At 40.5% G+C, this 19740-nt stretch overlaps 1 protein-coding gene across 6 annotated transcripts in view; it reads right to left on the bottom strand.

Annotated features, from left to right (window-relative positions):
- Positions 1-1787: 1787 nt before the first annotated feature.
- The window catches only part of UNC5D (unc-5 netrin receptor D), a 324448-nt gene continuing 306495 nt past the window's right edge, over positions 1788-19740 (bottom strand). For 5 of the 6 annotated variants that reach the window (XM_075123365.1, XM_048829132.2, XM_048829131.2 and 2 more), the window contains 2 exons: positions 17408-17586; positions 1788-10546 (listed from right to left, as the gene is read on the bottom strand). In XM_075123365.1, coding sequence (XP_074979466.1) covers positions 10342-10546; positions 17408-17586 — 384 coding nt within the window. In that variant the 3' untranslated portion in view covers positions 1788-10341. Of the gene's footprint in view, positions 10547-17397; positions 17587-19740 lie in introns of all 6 variants that reach the window. The other variant, XM_048829137.2, reaches the window with a different exon arrangement.

Consider the following 19740-nt stretch of genomic DNA (forward strand, 5'->3'; position numbering starts at 1 on the left):
CGGGTAGTGATCAATGGCTCCGTGTCTAGTTGGCAGCCGGTGTCAAGTGGAGTGCCCCAGGGCTCGGTCCTGGGGCCGGTTTTGTTCAATATCTTCATAAATGATCTGGAGGATGGTGTGGATTGCACTCTCAGCAAACTTGCGGATGATACTAAACGGGGAGGAGTGGTAGATACGCTGCAGGGCAGGGATAGGATACAGAGGGACCTAGACAAATTGGAGGATTGGGCCAAAAGAAATCTGATGAGGTTCAATAAGGATAAGTGCAGGGTCCTGCACTTAGGACGGAAGAACCCAAGGCACCGCTACAGACTAGGGACCGAATGGCTAGGCAGCAGTTCTGCGGAAAAGGACCTGGGGTGACAGTGGACGAGAAGCTGGATATGAGTCGGCAGTGTGCCCTTGTTGCCAAGAAGGCCAATGGCATTTTGGGATGTATAAGTAGGGACATAGCGAGCAGATCGAGGGACGTGATCGTCCCCCTCTATTCGACATTGGTGAGGCCTCATCTGGAGTACTGTGTCCAGTTTTGGGCCCCACGCTACAAGAAGGATGTGGAGAAATTGGAGAGAGTCCAGCGAAGGGCAGCAAAAATGATTAGGGGTCTGGAACACATGACTTATGAGGAGAGGCTGAGGGAACTGGGATTGTTTAGTCTGCAGAAGAGAAGAATGAGGGGGGATTTGATAGCTGCTTTCAACTACCTGAGAGGTGGTTCCAGAGAGGATGGTTCTAGACTATTCTCAGTGGTAGCAGAGGACAGGACAAGGAGTAATGGTCTCAAGTTGCAGTGGGGGAGGTTTAGGTTGGATATTCGGAAAAACTTTTTCACTAGGTGGGTGGTGAAGCACTGGAATGCGTTGCCTAGGGAGGTGGTGGAATCTCCTTCCTTAGAAGTTTTTAAGGTCAGGCTTGACAAAGCCCTGGCTGGGATGATTTAATGGGGGATGGGTCCTGCTTTTGAGCAGGGGGTTGGACTAGATGACCTCCTGAGGTCCCTTCCAACCCTGATATTCTATGGTTCTATATTTATCTGTTCTCTGAAGTGGGATAAATGATAACTTACTTTGTGAATATTAATCTGTGTAATGGGTGGCCGTTTCATGGCATGCGCAATTGCTGACAATTTCATCAATGAAAAGGTGTGTGCGTGCAGCAGAGGGGAAAGAATTTAAGGAGCAATCACTAATTGCTCAGGCAGTAGAGGAGCTAGCTGAAGCCCCAGAAGGAATCTTCGATATACACTAAGACCGACAACAGTGCGTGTGTTTGTACAGCGCCTCGCGTGAAGGTGCCCCGGTCTGTGACTAGCACAATCAGATCCTGGTCCATGACAAAGATTCCTAGGTGCTGTGGGAATATAAACAATACAGGCAAGTTCATCACACGATGTCTTCAATGATGCATTCATGTTATGGCAGAACCCACTTACTGTGATCTTTTGATACAGGAACAAATTCAAATTATTTTGAAGTCACCAGAAAGTCTGACGACTTAAGCCCACAGTGAATCCTGTAATGAAAAGTCGAATGATATTCTTGGATTGTTTCAATGTACTTACTGTTATTATGCTGTGTGAACTTCAGTTCTAGTCAGTCACGTAGACAACATGTATATGAGGGGGAAAGTGTCTTTATCAGAAGACCCCCGCTGTACTCCATTATCCCATCTAAACGCTAACAGATTGTCTGTCTGTCTGAGGCTCACTGTAAAACCACAAAAGTATTGGAGCTCTCCTCCTAGAATGTCTTTCTTTATCTCACAAAATTAATGTGCCACTCGTAGAGTAATCTAAGATGTCAATAAAAGACTCTTTATTCATAAATAACTGATATGCAGTAATTTAGGTCTGTACAGTTATCTCAAAAGGCTATAGCCAGACAATTTTTGCAAACTCTACATAAAACATCCAAACTGTCCATTATTTTGTTTTTTCAATACAATATAACACAGCTGTTTGGCATTACCAAATATATATATATATGTATGTATATATATGTATATTTATGTACACAGATTGAAAAAAGACGCCAGTGCAGCCTTTTCCAAGGAGTCTTTCCCAAGTATTGACTGTACAACATTCAGAATTTATATCGATAGTACAAGGCACAGAAAGTGTGGTATGAAGCCAAGGCCATGCGGTCGCTTGTTGATCTTCTGGCTCATTTCCTCACTCCTTCAGTTTCATATTAAAGAAAGCATTCAAACTTGGGCTCTCTTTTTCAGTACCAAACACACTTGAAAAGGTGGGAGGGGAGAGGGGGGAGACAGAACCAGTTGCTAATTTTCAGACCCTGTTCAATGCAGAAACGAAGGGAGTAAGAGGAGTACCTTTAGAGTAGGGCTGGTTGAAATTTTTTGAATTTTGAAATCTTTATCAAAACTTCAGAAAAAATTGGGGAAATAATTACATTTTCATGAAATTCCTCTTTCCCCTCTCCATCCCTTTTTTGTTAGCTAAAGGGCTGGTCAAAGATTTCGAATTTTTGATAAATTTTCATTGTTCTTTCAAATGGACAGAAGGGAGGGGTGATTTCATGGACATTTTTGCAAATTCCCGCCATAACACTCCTTTTTCAACTTGCTCTACTTTGCACGATACTTCTGATTTAAGCTGAGGTACGACTGAGTGATATCAAGCTTTACATCCCCCAAATTGATTAAATGTGTATATTTCGCACTTCAGTATTTAGATGTAAACTGAGATGAATTTAACTCAGAGAAGGCAAAAAGCTGCTGTATCTCCCAAGTGACAAATCCCATGAGATCAGCCTTTCCCCATCCCAAAATATCTTTTAGGAGCATGCCATCTCCCCAGTGTAATTTGGGACAGAGGTAAATTCATCTTCCAGTCAAGAAGTGGGGTTAGTGATGCATCAAAGAATTTCATTGTAAGATTCAGTAACACGTTTTTTTGAAAGTGGGATGTGTGTGTGCTGGGGGGGGGGGGGGAATACATCTTGGGTGACTTTTTTTTTTTTTTTTTTTTTTTAAATTGCGAAATTGAGATGAATTGAAATTTTGGAAGTCCCATTGAAGTAGTCTTTGCAGAAATTTTCAGTTTTTTTTAACCATCTGTACAGCTAAAATGTCAACCTTTACTGGGGGGAACTAGGGAAATTTAAAAAAAACAAACAGTTTTTGGTGAAGGTGAGAATTTGTCAGGATAGGTTTTTCTTCTTTGGGGCAGATCTTATTTGCATCTGCATCCAAACCCCCTCCAAATCAAAAACCTAACACCAGCCTTGGTGCACAGCCCCCGAAACTTCAGTTTGTGCTGCACGTTTCCTTTTGGGATCAGGTGGTGGGAGATATACACCCCCCCCCCCACCCCACCCCGCAGGCAATGTGGGTTGACATCTTACCGTATCCACAAAGGACATTCCAGATCAGGGTCATCACACCAGAAGGCAGACAAACTAAGTAGCTGCTTAACAAAACCACAGTTCTACACTAGGTGATTGTATAGTCTTGTTTGATGACGGTACGCTACATGACAATTCAGGGGTGGTTTTCTAACCCACCCTATCTATTCCTTCGTTAAATTTTTCACAAGTGACTTTAGCTCTAGTTATCCTGTGACAGCAAGGCATGAAGGCTGCTAACCCTCGGATCCTGACTTCCCACAGACTCCCTTGTAAAGCACAAACCAGCTATTCAATACAACTGAACAGCTTATTTAAAAGCAGCTTTTGCAATAGCTTGAAAAGTACAATACAACCCTACCAACCCCCTAAACACACACAACACAATCAGAATCTGCAGTATTTACCTCTAATACAAAAAATATACTGTCAAATGTCTAGAATTTATTTTAAAGAACAGTAAATAGGGAGACCACGTTTTCTCTTTCCATTGTGGCTCTTGACTAGAACATCAGCTATGCTATGATTGATATCAAAGGACTCTTGAAGAGTTTGCCATAATCTTAAAAGTAGTATTTTTTTCCTCTTGTTGGAAAGTAGATGTCACTCCTGTTCATACCAGTTTGGATAAGGTGAGAGTAGAGCTGGATTGTGTATTAAAAAATAACTCCGAGGAGTGCTGAGTCTGGTTTGCCACTACACGTATTAGAGTTGTTAGACACCAAGAGGGTTAGGATTACAGTATTTGTTGGGGAATCCCTAAAGTTTTCACAAATTTTAGCATGATAAATGAATATCCATACAAAAGTGCGTGCTCTTTGTCAGGTTGCTACTTCTCTATATTGAAAAGAGTTTGTTTTTCTCACTCCCTGAGCAATTATGTCACATGACCAAGTCTGCCCAATTACGGACCACGAATCTTCCACATGAACAACCTTCATGGGGAAAATTTTTCAGCAAATACTAACAGGAAAAAAGAGCGAAAATTGTTAATGAATGACTCGCTCTACAACTGTGCGAAAAGCGGAGAGTAAATTCCTTAGGGCTGTGTATATAGAGAGGAATCATTCAGATTAGTGACCTAATGGACTACAAAGATGTGTGTTCAGATCTTTCCTGGTGGTTGTGGACTTTGAGATGAATTCCCAACTAATTACCATTCACACCATAATACAGTCCTTTGTTTCTGCGTGGGGAACACAAACCGAAAAGAAAATTGGCAGCAAAAGCTCACAACTATTTTTATTTTCATGTTTCAACTCCATTTCGTATCAAGGCTGTGCTTTTGGCAGTGGGAAAGCATTATCTGGAATTAAACAATTTACTGTATATTTCAAAGTGTTTCCCGTGGCATTGTCTTTCAAAGAGAAAAAGAAAGGAAGGGACTTTATTATATGATGTATAAAGCTTTTAATCCTCAGAGGTGACCTCTGCTTTAGTGATCAAAGCTTAGTATCGTCTCTCGGAATCTGCTGAAAGAAAACTGTGTACAGGCCACATAGAAGGATAATACCAGTTGTCAGAGATAAAAATAGTTCCCTGTCTTTAAAGAAAACTGTCAATTCCTTTTCATCCCTTGGAAAAAACAATTTTGGCGGGGGTGGGGGTGGAGTACCATCCTAGTTTTATGGGACTTCTTACACTGGTAAATGAAGTTTGCATTGACATCTGCAGAGGCCTTCCTTTCCTTGCGGCTTAAAGGATTGTAATGTAAACTAGTAGGACTGCAAAAGCAATGTTGTACAAATTGTAAATTAACTTTATGATGCTGCAGTCTGGTGAAGCTGTGAAGTGCACCATTTTGGTCGCATAATTGTAAATCATTTTAAAAGCACAACTATTAGTCTTAAATAAGCCACAGCACTGATGATCTGGGGAAAAAGTGTTTTCCTCCCACAAAAAGGCAGATACTGTACTCTAGTGTTGTAAATTGGACTTGACTTTTTCACCAGATCAGAATCTAGCCCACTAGAGAGAACTTTAAAGTTCTAGGCAGGATTAAGTCTCCATTTTTTGCTCCCCATAGTTAATTCATCTTCTCAGAGCAGCCTGGCCTATAGATTAGAGGAGATGATTTAATTTGGGTTCTAATCCTGACTCAGACACTGATTTATATGATTTGTGTCCTTGGTCAAGTCACGAATGGCCAGATTTTCAAAAAGGCTTAGCACCGATCTCGGCATCTAAATAAAGTGTCCAAAGTGCTCAACACCAGAAACTCCCATGGGTCTCAACACATGCTATTTGCATATGAATTATATAGACGATGGTTCTATAGGAATACTGAACTACGATGTATCCTATATCGTCTTTCCATAAAAACAACCCTCTGACAAGAGCCAGCCTCCTGTTTTCTGTAGCATAAAGCACTTCACATGAATTATTTATGCTACGTAAATAAAGATGCTGTTAATGAGCTGCTGGGTACTTCATTTATGTAGCCAAATGGGAGCTGAGATTTTTTTTTATCATTGTAAAAATCTGCTCCTTAACTTCAGTTTCTCCATCTCTAAAATGGGGGTAATACACACAAGGGAGGAGACTTGAGGAAATTAGCGTATGTCAGTAAAGCACTTTGAAGATGATGAAAAGTGTTTGCTCATGATTCCAAGGCGAGAAGGGCTTATTGTGGTGTTCTCGTCTGACCCCCTATATAACCCAGGCTGTTGAACTTCCCCAAAATAATTTCTAGAGCAGATCTTTCAGGAAAAAAACCAATCTTGATTTTAAATATTATTCCACTGGTTAATTACTAAATGTTTGAAAAAACAAAAACCGATGCCTCATTTCCAGTCTGAATTTGTCTAGCTTCAACTTCCTGCCATTGGATTGTGTTGTACCTTTCTCTGCCAGATTGAAGAGCCCATTATTAAATATTTGTTCCCCATGTAGGCACATATAGACTCTAACCAAGTTGCCTCTTAACCTAAATAGATAGACTCAAGGAGCTCAATCGCTGTATGGCATGTTTACTAATCCGTCCATCATTCTCATGGCTCTTCTCTGAACCTGCACCAATTTATCAACATCCTTCTTGAATCGTGGGCACCAGAACTGGACACGCTATTCCAAAGTGTTTTTACCTCTGTATTTGGCAGTGGTGCAATAACTTCTCTGCTCCTCTTGACATCCCCCTGTTTATGTATCTAAGGATTACATTCGCTCTTTTGGCCACAATGTCACCTTGGGAGCTCATGTTCATCTGATTGATTATCCACCACCCTCCTCCCCTACTTCAGAAAACTATCTGATAACATTAACACAAATGATCACAAGGAAAGAATCGCAGTAAGGCATCAGAAAGTATGTCTTCACTGCAGGGTGATTTGCACCCACATCTCGGTTTAGCCTAGTACAGGTAAGAGCAGCCATACTGCGAAAGTCCCACACAATTTATTGTCCTCTCACTGCTGTTGCAAACAGCTCTGTTTCTTGCTATGACTCCTGGGGACATATCCCTTGGTGCTGCAGTGGGCTGAGCCGCTTGGATTTTTTTCCCCCCTAGTGAATTGTGGAGGAACTTGTCTAACCTGTGCATGTGATAGAATTGTTGGAAGGCACTGGAGGACACTCAGCACTCTAGGAAGTTAGCCTGAGTCCTTAATGAAAAGGGGGTTACAAGCCCAAGCAAAATCGGCACCTAAGCTCTAGTCTGTACCCTTAGCTATGCCAGCTAGCTTGTGTTTAAAGAACCACTAAACTCAAGTGTGAAATGGTTTACTGTGTGAACAGGGAGGGAAGATAGGTCAGGCTTTTGCCTGATTGATTGTTCTAACTCAGCAGAGAAGACCTACCTGGACTGTTTTCTGGGGCCGTTCTTGGTTGTGTTCCAGTATTGCTGGGTAAACATCAGTCTAGAGGAGATGATTACTGGGACTCTTTGGTCTGGAAATGCTGAGATTTCCAGCACCTTCCTGCTTTTGAGTGATTTGGAAAAATACCGTCAGTGATGGCATTTCCATTCCTCGTAATGGACAAAACGATGGAAGTGGAGAGGGGCACAACAATAAGTGACTATATTTTGCAAATATCAAAACGTGGTTTTTTGGCGGCGGGGGTGATTTTACGTATGGAGGAAAGGGGTCAGGAGAGATCATTTCATCAGAAGTGCTTCATTCCGTTGTGACTCTGACATGCTGCCAGATAGGGTCACATTAGAGATAAGCTGGCCAGGAATCTGGTTACCACTTTCACCTCAACTCTGAGATCAGCAGTCAATTCCTTTTTCCTCATTCTGTGGCATTTCCATTTCCAGCTTGCTTGATGATACAAGGGCATCAGAACCACCGTGCGTTTAGAAAAGGTTGGCATTCTTCATTGAAATGACTCTCAAAAGACAAACAAGGAAATCTAGCAAAAAGGAGTAAATGGGGTCAAAACCCCAAGGAAATCACACTAGACACAGTCTTTCAACTGAGGCAAGAGCCTGAGTTTCATGTATCTAAAAGATTGCAAGAAACTGACTTTCAGAGCTGTTCCTCTTCAGGTGCATAATCTAAAGCCCACTGAAATCAGTGGTGGCAAGACGATCGTTGGATCAGGCTGCAGATTTTTGGTTTACACCCCAGCTCCCTTTAGTATGAAGACCTTCTCCAGAAGTGCTTTTGAATAACTCACAGTGCATGTTCTCGGAGTTCTCTCACTCCCAAAAAGGGACCAACTTTTGCTAAACAGACTTCACAAGGCATTCAGTAACCTTATCCACATGATGAATGTCAGTAAGCAGGGTTCGGCTGCTCGGTGTGGCGTTTCTTTTAGAAACAGCTGCAGTTCTATACAGCAAACCCTAAGTTTTCTGAGAAAAGCTTTACACTCCAGATTCCCTCTAGCAGCTGCCTCTATCCCCTCTATGCTTTGTGTGCATCAGACATATTTGGGAATCAACAAGGAAACACATTCAGAACATTTGGAATGACAAATACATTTTGAGACTTAGGAATCTTCAGTTTGATTGCTTTTTCAAATTGGCTTAGGTTAGTTACCAAAATGTGTGAATGGCGAGAAAAAAGTTAACTGCTGGAAATATACTCTAGTATGTTTTGAAGAAAACTACAGTACATATTTCTTTTCTCTTGGTGTCATGGCTGAAACTTTTAATCCCTGACTCTTTGAATTGTGTGTCTAGTAACTTCAGTTCCTCCTCTTCTGTATTAAAGAGAGCGCCATGTGCTATGACAATAGTGATAGGTTTGCTACTTCCGTGAGGAATAGGCTGGAATTTTGTTAGTCTTAAGCACATTTAAGAGCCATTGCTGCTTCCCATTGCCAAAAGAAAGGTATCTTAAAAAATAAACCTCACAATATGTTGCTTGAAATGAAATGCAAGAAATATTTCAGGCCCATGTCTCTCTACTGTTGTCTAAGTATTTATTCTGGACTGCTGAGCAGGGGAAGCAAGGAAGGTTTGTACTGGAGATCAGTGAAAAGGAACAGTGACTTGCTAAGTCACTGCTTGGAAGGGGGTTGTTAATTGTACAACCACAACTGCAATTTTATTTGAAGAAATAGCTTCAGATAATCATTAGGGTGCATGTTCTGTAAACTACTTTTTGGTTTGTCAGGCTGCTCCCAGCCCCCTCTCTAAAATCTGCCAGATTATAAAAAATTAATTCTCTTGCATCTTCTTGAAACTGTTACAATAAAATGGGCTCCAATGACTGATGCTCCTGAGCTACACCGATTTGTGCTCCCACCACCAATACTGATGATCTGTTTGCCATAATTGGTACTTGAGCGGATTTAAAACAGAGGTCATGGGCAGATCTTGTTCTGCACCATGTCCATTAGAACACACATTTTTGCTTTGTGTAACTTATTGTAGCTTGTTTTTAAAAGATAGGGAACTTTCTCTGGTTTTCCACCGTTTTGTTGTTTGCCTCAACAACACTAAACCAGATGAAACGCAGCAGAGCTCAGAATGTGTTAAGAATGTGAAACTCTGCCACAGTTCACAAAACCTTTAGGATGAAAGTGGGCCAATTTCTGGGTGTGCCCTTGGATTTGTTTCCGATCGCAATTTTGATTATCAATGTTTGGCTTGGTTTCTATTTCCACCTGAAACCAGGCCAAAGTTACACTGCCTTGACTGACTGTCTAGGCTTAGCCCTGAAATTAGGAGCAATGCAAGAACGTACAAATTTGCTAAAACCGCTGTGGCTATTCCCAGTACTGCAGCTGATTGTTATAAAAGTGCTGCTTTTTACTGCATTAAACTTGGAACAAGTTCACAAAAAAGAGTTTGGGGGACTTTTTGCTATTAGAAGGACCAGGAAAACTCTGCAGCAAATGTGTACGTTAATTACATGATCAAATTTTGAAGTGGATTGGCTGCTTGAGATCGGTTACATACATGAAACTGCATAGGTTCCAATTCCCGGGATGGCTGAATACCCTGGGTCTGATTTTTCTGGAGCCCTGCAATATATGGAGTTCACTTACACCAGTATAAAGCGAATGCACAGTGCTACCACATCAGCATGGTAGTATTTTATACCCTCTTAATTGTAAATTGACAAGGTGCAAGGCAAGGGAGAATCAAACCATGTGGTCAAATCTTGAAACCCAGAGATTCTAGTTAGTGGCTCTAAATATTCAATAACTTCTTGGTCATAGAGCATCCCCACTGCCTCCTTTTATTTTTCTCTGGGTTGCAATACTGTTTCATGATATCTACAGCTTCCCCACCCTCTCAGCCCCTGGGAATCATAAAAAAAGTAGACTTTATTGTCAATATTCTGACATGAGTTTTAATTCTGGGAGGATTGTGGAGTTGCAGAGATGATTGCATTTGCCTTGTTACTGTGCTGATTAACTCTGGGGTTTCTTCTGCTCCTCTAAATAAAAAACAGGTGGTAGAAATGAAGGTCTAATTCCCTGTATGCAATGTGCATAACACCCTTCTTTCCTCCCTGCTAATAGAAATTTGCTAATGTCAAAGTCAAATCTGGCCATCGGTTCTTGGATGGAAAAGAGATGACTAAAGTCCATTTTGCCTGCTGTAGCTGAAGTCGGTCTCCTCAATCGGAGTTTCTGTAATATTTGAGACTTTGGAGTGTGTCCGTCCTATCTCTTCCAGGGCACAGGCAAGAGAGTCAAGGTCACCATCATGCTGATGTCGGGCTTCCCACAGGTCCAGAATGACAGCAGATGGGCTGCTTTGTGTAGCAAAGTAAGAGAGATTCCTAAAAAAAAAAAAAAAAAAAAAAGAGAGAGGCAAGGTAAAACAAAAGGATTAGAAAGTAATTTATGCTGTTACCTCTGTGAATGTGAAACTGACCTTCTGTCTGGCTACAGATACATTTTTAGACAATGAAGTGAACTTCATGGACATTAAAGAATCTGGCAGCTGTCCCTCAAAATGCCCATTTTCTTTACAATCTAGCTTTAAAACAATTTGAGACCCCCACCCCCAAAACCTTCAGAAATACAGGAGTTGAATAAGTGGGAGGGAGTAGCAGCACATGGAAATGCATTGCTGTGCCATGGGCTCAGTTTATCAGAGGAAGGATAAATGAAGAGGTGTGCGTATAATAAGAATTTACCTATACTGCCTTGTCGAGTTGATTTGCTGCCTAAATTATGTAGCATTAGTGGCCATGGCAAACTTCATATATGTAATATATTTGTGTGTATACAATTGAGTGTCAAGAACTTGACTTCTTACTGATATCTGTGGTGATGAGTTATGGGTATCATTTGTTGGGCTGGGACTCTTCACTTGTACATTTTGATTTTCTTAAAAGATACATGCTCATGATTTATGGAACTTTGTTCTGCAAACTGGTTTTTAAATGTGTATTGTCCTAAGCTTCTGCCATGATACCTCAGTTTGACACAGACACACACACACAAAGATTAGGTACATGTATATGCGTAATATACACACAAGAGCAAGGAGAGGAAAGTGATTAAATCATAGAATAGAAATGAAATGTTACGGTTTGATAGACCTATTTATTTCTATAATGAAATGTCAAAACTGTAACTCAGATGCTTATTCCAAGTACTGCTGGATCATTTCAGTAGACTGCAATTTCATATGCTGCCTTTCCCACTGGATTTTTTTCTAATGCGAAACCACTCATCTGATGAAACCGTCACGCATCTTCCCTAAAATTTAAAAGGCCCGCATCCCAATTATTACATACCATTGAACTCCCCTCCGCTATTGCGGACAACAAAGGAGCTTGGCCACCAGGAGGCAATCCTCTTAAGTAATTACCCATAGATCTTTATCACATAATTCCTCCCAAAATGTTATGACTAAACCTTCTGGTATTGGAGTTTAAATCAATATTTACTGATGAAAGCCTGCTGAAAAAAAATCTAACCTGATAATGAATCAACACCCACATCAGGTCATCTTTGCTCAGTTCCACCTGTGCATGTGAGAAAAGCCCTTGCTGTATTCTATAGCAGCTGAGGGAAGCATTTCCCTTGCTGAGATTATTTCAATTTAAGTAACTGTACAGTTTGTCCTAACGACCCAACCCCCACTTGCAAACTACAGTAGAGTTAATTTAAACTAACAAAGCACGTCTGCACTTTTTACTTCTCTTACATTCAAAGGTGGTAATGGAACTTCCTATAATCCCCCTTCTCCAAACAAAACATAGTAGAGCTGAGCAATTTATCATTTAGGCACAGCTAGAAAAAACCTTTGCTCAAATGTTTGTCACCAAACACCTGCTGTTCCCTCTAAGCTGTACCTGTGTGCACAATTTGCACAGAAGAAATTTTTTGCGCACACAGCCTGTCAAAAATTAGAGGGAACATTGCACAGGGGTAGAAAAAGAACAGGCAAAACCCACTTCTTTTCACAGGTTTTTTTTTTTTTTTTGCAGTATGTACAACACTTTTTTAAATGGCAGAACGTTATACAGTGTGTGTATAGACAGAGATGACTAATTCTACTTCACTATAGGGATTTTTTTATATTAAGTGACTTCTGTACATTGTCAGGTGTAGATTAATATCCATCTCAGAGTTAAAGCCAGATTGTTACTCATCTAGAATAATACCTGGCTTGATGAGTAGTTCCAATGAAGTCACTAACTTTTTTTTTTTTTATCCCCACAAAATTTCACAACTATATATTAAAAAAACCCAACTTTGTGTGTCTCTCTGACACCCCATCTTGGTATGATAGTGTCTCCTGCTCTCTTCCCCACCTTACTGCTACCAGAGAGTTTCCATTTAACCCTGGGTTCTGTGAGTCACTGCCTTTAAGAGATGGAAAGTCCGCATTTTCGTGTGTGTGTGTGAATGAGTGGCTGTACTTTAAAATTGCCAGGTCACTGCCTGCAGACAAGTTGTTGTATAAAATGCAGGGATACACAATGTCGAGTTTCAGAGTAGCAACTGTGTTAGTCTCTAAGGTGCCACAAGTACTCCTGTTCTTTTTGCGAATACAGACTAACAAATTTGAGCATAAGCTTTCGTGAGCTACAGCTCACTTTGTCGGATAGCAAAAATACCCTTGCAGATAATGAGGGAAAGTAGTGTACAGTGACCTTGTTCATATGCTGGTGTGCCATTGGTGTATTGTAGACTGGAATATTAACTATGGCTCAGGTAAATGCTGCGTTCTGTCTGCTGACAATGCTGGAATCACACTTTCCACTAGTAATAAAAATCATGCAAAAGAAAAAACAAAGTGAAGCCCAATGTATTTGTTCCAAAAATATATCTGCATGTAAACTGCAGTGTGTAAGACAGACATCGTTCTGGGATGTATTGGCAGGAGTGTTATAAGCAAGACCTGAGAAGTAATTCTTCTGCTCTACTCAGGCCTCAACTGGGGTATTGTGTCCAGTTCTGGGTGCCACATTTCAGGAAGGATGTGGAGAAAAGCGACAAAGGTCTAGAAAACATGACCTATAAGGGAAGATTGAGAAAATTTGGGTTTGTTTAGTCTGGAAAAGAGAAGACTTGTGGGGGGGGGGGGGAATTGTAACCTTTTACATACTTGAAAACTGTTACAAAGAGGAGGGAGAAAAATTGGTGCTCTTAACCCCTGAGGATAGGACAAGAAGCAATGGGCTTAAATTGCAGCAGGGAGATTTAGCACTGGAATAAGTTGCCCAGGGAGGTTGTGGAATCGCCATCATTGGATATTTTTAAGAGCAGGTTAGACAAGCACTGGTCAGGAGTGGTCTAGATAATACTTCCCTCTGCCACCTCTCAAGGTCCCTTCCTATGATTTATTGTGCATGGACTATTTAAAAAAAACAAAAACAAACCAGAGGCAAACTGGAGTTGGAAAGACATGCCATTTCTCAGTAAGGTAGGGTCAGCTGTTCCAATTTGAGATCCTAACCTATGCTCAAACTGGGAGCTCAGTCGCTTCAAGTGATTGGCTGACATTTAATAGAAAACCAGTTTGAAAACAGCAAAAATTTGAATGGGAGCTTGTTTTATGGAGAAGCACTGTGTTTCATTAGCAACCCCTGTGCTTTCAAATCCCATCTATCCCAATAATAGACACCGACCTCATACACTTCACAGAAGGATGACCATCTACCATGCTCTGCCAGTGCATCCTTATTTCCTCTAGCCTATTCTTCGGATGCTAATTTTAAATGAGTTTCCATCCCACCCCATGGATTATTATTCTAGTCTCAAAGTCAAATGAATATATGTAGATTTGTTTTTTATAGCACAGACTACCTGAGAGAAACTATCAAGTAGTCTCTAATGAACAGGAAACAAATACTTTTTGAGGAGGCACTGTACTTGTAATGTTTTCAATTCCCCCTTGGTACCATGAAAAATATTAATGTCTTCCATATTGCACTGGTTTCATTTAATGAAAGCCACTTATGTGCCCAAAAGCAAGTAATTGGAGAGACAAAAACTGCAGAGCAGCCTCTGATCACACACACACACACACACACACAGAGCTTGTTTCTGAATTTTCTCCAGAAGTGAAGCCTGGCTTAGTTTAACATGAATCCTGCTTGTACAATATGTGACTTTAGTGAATATAGCTCTGCAGTCCCTAAGAACCCAATGAATCATACTTTCTTCCTTCACTAAGTGCATGATGGTTCAGTCTTATCTGGTTTCATGACTTTAGAAACCTGTGAAGAATAATCCAGTAAGGAGCTCAGTCTGACCTGACTTTATTGGTGTTTTACTTAAGGCTAGATCCTACAAAGGATAAAGACTGGGTAACATGAGAAAGCAGTGCACTGAGCCACTTGTAGGTTTGCCGCTGAGTATGAAGCACAGATGACGAGAATGGAAGTTTCAGGCCTGAACGAAGGCTATTTTTCAGAGATACAGATCATAAAGTACATTGTGCAAAGATACTCTCATCCTTTGTCTTGTCTACTTACAATGTGTCTGTACAGCCCCTAGCACAATAAGATCTTGCTTGGAGCCTCTGGATGCTATCCTAATACAAACAATGAACAATACAAGTTGCCTTAGAAACTGTGATCGGGGAAGAAGTCACATGAGCCACCAACAGTCAGAAATACCGGCCAAAGACACTAAGTGCAGCTCTTAAGAACCTTGACAAAAAATACTGTTAAATCACTGCAACAAGATACCGGGGAGGTCAAGAGTTTAGCGGACTTTACATTAAAAAAAAAAAAAATAGAAGGGCAATAAATCCTCATGCCATAAGAGAAACACTAACAGATGGAGGTTAGGAAGGAATTTTCCTCAATTTGTCCATCATGAGGTTTATTGCACTGAAGCAGTTGGCAGTAGTAACTGGTGGGGAAAGCTACTAGAGTAAGTGAGTCACTGCTTTGGCCTGGGCTGGCAAGTCCTGTGCCGAGTGAGCAGCGTCTCCTAGTTCACACCACGAGTGACAGGAAATCCTGTTCACAGCATTATGCCTGCTTCTGGGCACTGAATGGAACACACAGCAGTGCCAACGTATACGTTTTCTCACCCTGTTGAGGGCTGGTTTGCATTTCTCTGCACTGTGCGGAAGTGTTCAGTGGCTACTCTGAATGGAAGGGTGAATTTCTTTTGCCAGTAAGACTACTTTATCACAATGATCTCAAAATCTGTGCAGCCGTGCTCCACTCATTAAATAGGTTAATTCTGCTGACTTCTCATTTTCTACTATGGCTAGACACCCAAGGTAACTAACTTAAAGCTCTCTGGGGCAGGGGATCATCCTTTTGTTCCATGTTTGTATAGCACAAGGGAGTCATGGTCCATATCTGGGGCTCCTAAGTGCTATGGTAATACAAACAACATTAATAAGCTGGCTATTACAGTGTTATTGTCTAAAAGCCGCAGCATTAACTGTTGCTTGTGCGTGTCTGTCTACTCTCTCCTAGAAAGATTAAAAACCCCAATGTATTAATTTCTTTGATTTCTCAATCTTTATTTACTCAACTGATCCTGACAAAATGCCTCTCTTCATTTTGACTCTACTAAAAAGTGACTCAAGCACCCATTGTGAATGAACCAGCATGTTCTCCAAGCCACTGTTTGTTTAATGGATAACTTGCATTTAATATTTATGGGGTTTTTTTAGCTAGTCAGCCAGCTATAAATGGGCTAAGCACCCTGCACAAAAGAGGATGAACATGACACTCAGCCACAGTGGTCACTAATGCAGGCATATAATACCATGTACACACTTTAAATCATCCCTTCCTTACAAAAAGAGGAGCTTGTTGCTTATGAGCTTTTACTGAGTACCAACTCTATAACAAAGAAATATGAGGAACAACCCACTGTTGGAGCAAGGGAGATGTCTAAATGGTTTTTTTTAAAAAAAACACCAAGCTAAGAACTATGAGAAGTATTTTCCAAGTAGGAGCAGTTTAAATGAAAACCAGCTCTACGCTGTAAGTATTGAAAATGGGAATGTGAGCTTCACCTAGATTGGGGGGCAAGGTGGGAATTAGCACAAGGACTACCCTGAATGTCAGCTATACAGAGTGCTGCAAAGTTAGGTGAACTATTGGGTGGTTTAGATCTAAGATTTAGGCTTTAAAAACAAATTCTGCAGAATTCCTTTCCACTAAAAAGTCAAGAGTTACCATACACTGTCAAGCATTCGTAGGCTAAAACACTCTTCATCAGATAAAGCCTATACCCAAATAATTTTGTTAGTCTCTAAGGAACAACTGTATAAAAAGTCTAGTCCTTGTGGCACCTAACTACAGGGAAGGTATATTCAGGTATCTGAGAGCAAACAGCATTTGTCTGAGCCCCCCCTGCAATGTAGTACCTGATTCCTCACATGGATATAGTGAAGCAAAGAAAATAATCTCTCAAGTCCTCATTTGTAAAATGGGAGGCTAATAAGTGACTTACTAAGAGCAAAGGGGGCAGAACTAGTAACTGAGTCCAGATTGCTGGAGTCCTACCCATCCTGCTTCTCACTAGCCTTTATTAGACCAATGTAAACAAGTTATTTGGTCATATTTAAATATTCTCCTGTACTATTTTCATGAGAAGCAGAAAGTAAGACTGTGACTTTTCCACTTAGACTAAACAAGCAAGCAGCATAAATTTTGATATTTCCCCACCCTAGTTCTCTCACGTTTAATAATGCTGTACTATTGGTAGCACAGATGGGGACTTTTTTTAAACACACTTTTGTCAGGTTAAAAAAGCATCAGTTATTTTGAATTGGAATGTGAAGAAAAAATTACATTAGTCTGGGGAGAGAACAGGCCAAACAATTTTTTCAGTGGGTGTCAAACCCTAGGGGACATACGATAGGCTATCTTTGTATCATACAGCAATGTAGAAATCTCTCTGCCTTCTGCAATTGCCTATTTTGCTAAGACACCATGTGTATGTGTTGGAGAAGACGTTCCAGAACATAGATAACTTGAAAGTTCAGACTTCCTTAACATCATGCAGGATTGGCCCAAAACACTTATTCTCAGAGTAAACTGCAGTTCATACAACTGAGAATAGCAACCGCTTTCTCCTCCAGTTAAACTATAGTAATTCTTATTCAAATATCTTTTATACAAGCAAACAGAAAAAAAATCATAGCAGCAGATTATTCCCATTGTGTATGTAAATGTTCACCTTTCAAACTTGCCTTTCATTACCTGTTGATGCTGTTTTTCTGTGCTAACATCTGCCAGTCTTTGCCTTTAGCATTAGGTGTGTCAAATGTCGCACATATTCTCTGTCTAATGGAGTATGGGATTTTGAAGGCTTTCGGACCGGTTTGTGCAGGGAAGTTGGTGTCCTCACGTGCAAACAAAGTGATGGTTTCTCTCTCATTCTACATGAAAGATAAAAACAAAACTGTTAATAGGTCAGTTGGTATCTAAGGTCCTTTTATAGTACACGTATGCTGCCCAGCACCCCTCTGAGGTACGTCACTGCAATTATCCCATTTTATAGATTAAATGACTTGCCTGAAGTTCACTGGAAGTCTGGGGTGGGGCTGGGACTTAAATACAGGTCTCCCAAGTTATAGGTTAGTGCCTTAACCACTGGACCATGCTCTTTCTCACCTCTGATTAGTAATAACTTTCCTTTTAGCATTAACGCACACAGAGCTATAATACCATGAAACCAGTTGGGCAGCTTACTGTCCTGAATGAATATACTGTTTCTTTTCTGACTATGACACCATGTGCGAAATCCAAAAGGCTTTAGTAGAAACAGACAAATAGGTCAAGTCCTACATTTCTAGGATTCTATCAAGGTCCTTTCCAGTCCTGAGTGTTTAAACCTGTTTCCAGAAAGTTTGCTGAATTACTTGCATTTCAAATTTGTCCTTTTAGGCTCTGCTCATGAACTTAAACATTCTCACACACGCTGGGCTGTACTGAGAACAGAGGTTTTCAGACCTATAGCTACCCTATTCTTTTAGACAAATACCTAAATGCAGAAGATAGTTAAGATTCACTTAGTCAAGACACGAATTTAGCTACTTTGGGGATTATATAGTTTCCTGGTGCAACGAAATATAACCTTTATGAAGTACTTCTGGCTGAAAAAAAGTTCATCCAAGGAAGCAGAAATAATAGCTGGTGACCAGTAATCAAAGGAATACTCACTACAAGTACTGTGGTAAACATATGTTTTATGAATTCGGTCATAAAAGCAGTTTGACAATAACCCATCAAATACAACTGTGATATGTTTGTGACCCATAAATTAACAGGAAAAAAGTCTAAATGGGTTGGATAATTAGTTTGCCTGAGTAATGAGCACACCTGGGTCAAAATATTCATGACAAACACCCAAAGAATGTAGAAGAGAATAAATATGGAGTGATGGTGCTGAGTTACATCTGTTTGAATGTACTGTTTTCACTCCTGTTATACTTTCAAGAGGCAACACAGTTATGGGAGAATGAGTGGGATTGTAGTCCACCTCCGACATCGTTATCTAATTTGTATATATCTCCAGCTTGATCTGGAGATTGAGTTGATGCTGACAGAACAACAGATGCAAAACCTGCATATGTAAGTCCACTGCTACAATGACCAACCCTGCCTCCCATACACCTGCCTATCACACGTGGTATACCTCATCCAGTGCAATGATTGCCCCAGTACCAATTATGTGGGTGAAATCGGACAATCACTATGTTCTCACCCATGAGTGAACGCTTTTCATAAAGTGATCACTCTATATCTGACCTACCAGTCCTCATAGGAAACCTGCACAACACTTTCAAAAGATGAACCTGAGAAGTTAAATTCATTTCTGTGCTAGACACCAAACATGATGGATTGAGCAGACACACTCTGGCTTAGTACAACAATCTGTGACCCACTAATCTCCTCTTTTTCCTATGACTGCAGAGGTGTTAGCAAGAGACCATTCAAGGTAGAGTGGCCTGTTAACTATTTATGCTAAACAATCTGTTCCAACTTGCATTTTCTTGTGATGCTGGGAGTTTCTTTCCCAGAACTAAAGAAGAGCTCTGTGTGGCTCAAAAGTCAGTTCAATAAAAGATATTACCTTGTCTCTCTAATATCCTGGGCCTGACACAGCTACAACTATACTACGTACTATACAGTCTGTTATTTCCAGATCATATTGCCTCCGTTTTACAAATGCAAATACAACTCTACCAGCTTTTCTGACTTAATTCACATTTCAACATGGTGTCCTCTCTTCAGTTTGAGACTTTAAACTGTACAGGTCAGGGACTGTCTGGTTTTGTAGACATCTGAATTGAGGCCCTACTGGATGCTACTGAAGTATAAATACTATATGAAGATACTAGTAGCATCACTATAATTTAATATTTATGATACATCCGAGAAAGCATCCATGCAAAGTAATAGGAATGCTGTAGACACATTACTGTTCTTCTGCATGTTTAAATTAAACAATCAGAAAAGGTGGATTTTCATACCCTGCACTTCTGAGATAAGCCACTGCTGTGGGAATTGTAAAGCAATGAGAAGTTCAA

The sequence above is a fragment of the Caretta caretta genome, chromosome 26, assembly GCF_965140235.1.
Source record: "Caretta caretta isolate rCarCar2 chromosome 26, rCarCar1.hap1, whole genome shotgun sequence".
In the NCBI taxonomy this organism is placed as follows: domain Eukaryota; kingdom Metazoa; phylum Chordata; order Testudines; family Cheloniidae; genus Caretta; species Caretta caretta.